General features: G+C 59.4%; 1 protein-coding gene across 6 annotated transcripts in view; it reads right to left on the bottom strand.

Annotated features, from left to right (window-relative positions):
* Positions 1–4,976, bottom strand: part of ANKRD13B (ankyrin repeat domain 13B) — a 29,261-nt gene that overhangs the window by 20,236 nt on the left and 4,049 nt on the right. For 2 of the 6 annotated variants that reach the window (XM_017855097.1, XM_017855096.1), the window contains exon 1: positions 4,783–4,970. The exons of 1 other annotated variant lie outside the window; for it this stretch is intronic. In XM_017855097.1, the coding sequence (XP_017710586.1) occupies positions 4,783–4,896 (114 nt within the window). In that variant the 5' untranslated portion in view covers positions 4,897–4,970. Of the gene's footprint in view, positions 1–1,152; positions 1,261–4,304; positions 4,411–4,782; positions 4,971–4,976 lie in introns of those variants that run through there. 3 more of the 6 variants (XM_017855099.1, XM_017855102.1, XM_017855101.1) reach the window with 3 other exon arrangements.

Genomic DNA, 4,976 nt, shown 5'->3' on the forward strand with positions numbered 1-4,976 from the left:
GGGGGAGGGGGGGGGGAGGGGAGGGAACTATATTGTTTATAATTAGGGAGGTAAATGACAGGAGTGTTTGAAGTGGTCACCTCTGGGGAGGTAGGAGAGGCGGAGCAAGAAGCACCGCTTTTCCTAACGCATCTTCTATCAACAGTTAAATATTTTAAAGCATGACCATGAACTCTTTTGTCGAAAATGAAACATTTTAAATAATTTAAGATTATTTATATAATTTTTATAGCCTTATTCTGACATTTCTTCATTTTTCAATATACTGGGAGCCTCAAAAAAACCAGTGGGCCTGGCCCCTCTTGGCCTCCGAGCTGTGGCCCCCACAGAGAAGGGGAGCACTGTTGACTCTTGTCCTATCTTGGTTGGGCTAGACCCCTGGGCTTGCAACCTGGGTGGGGTCTTGATCCCTGCAGGGGGAGTGGGAGAGGGCCACAGGACCCGAGCTGACTGGGGAAGTCCGGAGCCTCCGGATGGCGCTGTGCTGAGCCATCCAGGCCTCCCAGCCCTGCCCCACATGCCGCAGCTGCTGCAGCTAATAAGGCCCTAGGGAGCTGGCAGGGCCCCTGCCTCGCCTCAGGGCTCCAGATGCTGCCTCCCTCCCACTCAGGTGCCTCAACTCCAGGCCCCAGAGACAGGATGGCACTCCCTTGCAGGCAGGGTGCCCCTCCCCATCCCCACACCTCAGGAGTGCTCCCCAGCGCACCTCCCCAGGGAGGCCTGGATGGCTCAGCACCCCATACACCCCATGCAGAACCCCAGGCACTCAGCCAAGCCCCAGAGCAGCTCTCCCCACAAGCCCAGAGTGCCACGTGCAGTGCAAGTGGCACCTTGCCCTGGACCCAGGTAGGAGAATTCATTAATCTCCTCAGCAGAGGCCATCAGCTTCTCCTCAGCAGAGGCCTCTAGCTATTTAATTGCTGGAATGAAAAGGTTTCCCATGAAACCCAACACCCAACCCTCCCCACCAAGAGAATGGAGATTCCTTATCCCAGCAGGCCTCAGCTGGTGTCAAAATCTGGGGTCTTTGGAGTTTCGTAGCTGGGGCTCCCTGGGCAGAAAGCCCCCCGGCCTCCACTCAGGCACACATACCACACGCTAGTACACACGGGTACCATACAAATACACACCCATACGCTCATAGGTACTCACATGTGCCCTTAAGTGTACAAGCACACACGTGCCCAGCTGCCTTCTGGCCCTGCAGGAGTCCACTCCTATGTAACGAGTGTGTGCGCTGCCAGCAAATCTGCACAGGAACACCCCTCACACCCACGTGCACTAGCAGGGTACTTTCCAAACTCCTTTAGCATGAGCAGAATCCTTTGGTTAAGGGAAGTATGAAAAGCATACACCTACTGTATGGACTAAACATGGTGCTTGCAAGGAAGGTGAGGGACGCAGAGCCTGTGCTCAAAGCCGTGCCTGCTTAGCCCCTTCCCCAGCCCACTGGGAGGAAAGCAGGAGTCTGGTGTGGTCATTGCTTGACCTCTCTTGCCCAACGTGGGGCACAGGGGCAGGTCTGCCTGAGCTCATTCAAGGGGAGGGAGGCAGGATGCATCCTCAAGCTGCATAGGAGGCCATGGGCTGTGGGGGCTGCACCCTGGACTTCTCCCTCCATGTCGCCCCTCCCATCCTGCCCGTGCAGCCCCTACCCCTCATCCCAGAACACAATGATTTTTGGTTTCTGGGGTTTGCGGCTCCCTCTCCTGAGCTTCCTAGCTTACCAGCTGTGGTGATGCCCCACATCCAGGACTGCCTACTGTAGGCAAAGGGAGGGGTCTGAAGTGCTCCCCGCACATCCCGGGCCCCACAACCCATCTCCCCTGCCTCTAGGTCAGAAGAGTGAACAGGGAAAGCAGGAAGCAAGCCCATGATGGAGAACGCCCCAGGGAGAAGGAAAATGTTTCTCTGGGACCACAGTCTGCCCACTTCAGGGTTCTGGTTGCCAGGAGCAGAATCCTGCTCCCCAAGCCCAGCCTATACATGTCCCTCCCATGGGAGCTGCACAGGCTAACCCTTCCCCCTGCTCCCACCCCAGGGAACACCAGGAACTTGTGACTTCAGAACCAGGGCCATGCCCAGCTGGCCATGCCAGGCAAGGGGGAACTGGCACATTCCCTGGCCTACAACCCTGTCCCCCTTGACCTGGCAGGGAACATGCATGGCGGCAAGCAGGGCACCGTGCCGGCATCACAGCACTGCTGGGTGCCCCTTCCCTTCACCGGGCACCTCCTATCTGCCTACCACTCCCTGCTTCCAGCCTCCAGCAAAACAATGAGGGCCTGAGTAAAGCCCATTAACCTCCTCTGAAGGTGGCCATGCTGACCCCCTCCTCAGCCAGCTGCACTGCCAAGCCCGCCCACGGAGGGCCTCTGCGGGGCTTTCTTGGAGTGAAGAAGAGGCAGCTATGCCAAGCCAAGACCAGGGAAACCCGGCTCCTGAGTGCTTGAGGAAAGCTGAGCTGTTTCTGTGGCGGCTGGTACCAGGGGGACTAGAGGCCAGGGACCCCTAGCTGCAATGCCAGGGTTCCACAGTGCTTTTATCATGATGTTAGGTGGCTGTCCTCAGGTCCCCCTGCAGAAAACAGAGCCTGGTGCCCTGGGGAGTAGGCAGCGTACATCTGGATACAAGCCTCACTCTGGGCCAGTCCTCGAAGGGGGAGACAACCAGGGAACTCTCCCACCCACACGGAGTGGCATTCCCCTTTTTGGCATGCCCAAGGGAAGGAGAGGACTGGCCTGGCTCCTCTGTGGTTGAACAAGGGTTAACCTCCACCAGTGCCCTATATTCCCCCTGGCCTGCATCCAGGGCAGGCAGTCCATTTCAAGGAGACATTAACTCACTGGGGCAGGGGTAGGGATGAACCTGGGACCTTGTTTCTGAGGCAGCCAGAGGGGTGGGAGAGAGAAACATATGAGCAGCTCCCAACACCTCTACCTGCAGTGGCTCCAGTGCCCCCCACCCCAGCAAGATGGCCACCCACTTCAGGACTATCAGCAGAGAGGCCTGTTGGAGAAGTCTTTTCTCCCAGGGCATTCTGCCTCTCTCCAGTCTCTGCAGTAAAAGGACCACCCACCCTCAGGCAAGGGAGTGGGACTGAAGCATTCTGGAGATTCAGCATTTTGCCTAGTGATCCTTGGACCCCTGGGAAGTTCTTCCCACATGAGGCTTGTCTTCTTTTGCTTTCAGGGAAGGAAAGCAGAGAAGAGCCAGCAGAGGGTGGCTGGCCATGTCTTAGCACTCTGCACATCACCCTGGAATTCCCTGTTCACACTTGCTTCACCAGAACAGAGACTCCTTGAGGGCAGGGGCTGGTGCTCTGTTTGTTCATCTGTTTCCCGGGGGCACTGTAACCCACTCTCTTTAACAGGCCTCTCATGGCTACAGAGCGCTGCCTTTATGATAAATAAACAGAGACAGAGTCTGAGGAGTTCAGTCCAAGGAGAAACTTGGAGAGTGCTGGCGTAAGCACAGGTAACAGGAAGTGGTCACCCAGACCCGCCCAGAGGCTTGCAGGCACAAGTCACTCGGATATTTACAGGGACTGCCATGCAGAGCTAGATGCCATACAGGCCTCGGGGCTGATTCAGCGTGGGACTTCAGAGACACATCCTGACCCCCAGCCTGCTCAGTCTGATGGCCTGCCCTCCACCTCCATGCTTCCCTCGGTGATTGCACAGCTCCTCAGACTGAACTTCTCCTGACTCAAGAAGTGGCCCTCAGAAGGTAAATTCCCACAGCGGGCAACTGCGCTAACCACCCCCAGCCCATGGTCCCAAGGTCTCAGACCCAGACTGAAACTGGGGTTCTCAGCCTGCAGCAACCCATGGGGCCTGGGCCCAGCTCTGGCTCCTGCTGCCCACCCTGGAGGGGGGCTCATCTCTGCCATGAGTGCCTACCTGTGGCCTGGGTGCCAAGGGCAGAAGTGGCAATCTGTAACCTGTGCCTGCCTTTGTCCTGAAGCATGGCCAGAAGACATCCCCCTTTCCCGTTTTCTTGGAGACCACTGCCCAGCCCAAAGCTGGTGACCCACGTGGTCTTACTGACCAGCAGAAACCAGGGAGCCCACCTCGTGTGCAGAACCTCAAGTCCTTCCAGCAGCCAGGGCCCCCCAGCTTCCTCTGCGCCTAGAAGCCAGGCCCCAGCACCAGCGGGCAGGAGAGCGCTTTTCAGCACCTGGACAAGGCCCTTGGGGCCTCCCAAGAGGGTCTTTCTCCACTCCCCGTTCCTGAGTTGGGGCTGGGGTCTGAGGGATCCAAGGATCTGCCCAGTTTGAGAGCTAAAAAAGAGAAAGCGCTCACCGTTGGGGAGAGGGCGCTGGGTGGGGCTGGGATGCCTGGGAGTGTGACACAGCCTCTTCTCCATCCTTGACCTATGGCCCCCTCTCCACGCAAGCCTTTCCCACCTCCGCACCCTCATTCGGGAGGTGTCGCCGCTCCACTGTCTGGGGCGGACTCTCCACCACATGGAACACCGATCCAGCCCGCAGCCCCTCCCTGCAGCCCTCACTGCCCCGGCGGAGGAGGGGCACAGTGGCCCCTATCCCCATCCAGGAGGGTCCGAAACACGTGTGGTCCCGCCTGTCCCGGCCGGAGGGGAGCGGGCAGGGCCCGCTCCCATCACCCCTTCCCGGTCAACAAGCACAAAAGCCGCGGCCGCAAACAAAGACGCGCCGCAAACTCGCCGGGGAGGCGGGACAGCCCGCGCCGCACCCCCTCCCCTGGCCGGACGGGCGTGCCTGGCCGTGGGGTCCCTGCGGCGCCCCGACAGCACTCCTACCTGGCCGGCGCGGACCTCCTTCTCCAGCTCGCGGTGGCGGTTGTACCACACGAGGTAGTGCAACGGGTATTTGCCCTCGGGCCCCTTCCTGGCGGAGGCGTTGGAGGGGATCATCGCCCGCTCCTCATGCCAGGGCCGCGGCGCCCGGCCGGGGAGGAGGGACGGCGCCGGAGCCGGGGCCCGGGGCCGCGGGG

This window comes from Rhinopithecus bieti, unplaced genomic scaffold, assembly GCF_001698545.2.
Source record: "Rhinopithecus bieti isolate Rb0 unplaced genomic scaffold, ASM169854v2 scaffold_38691, whole genome shotgun sequence".
NCBI lineage: Eukaryota > Metazoa > Chordata > Mammalia > Primates > Cercopithecidae > Rhinopithecus > Rhinopithecus bieti.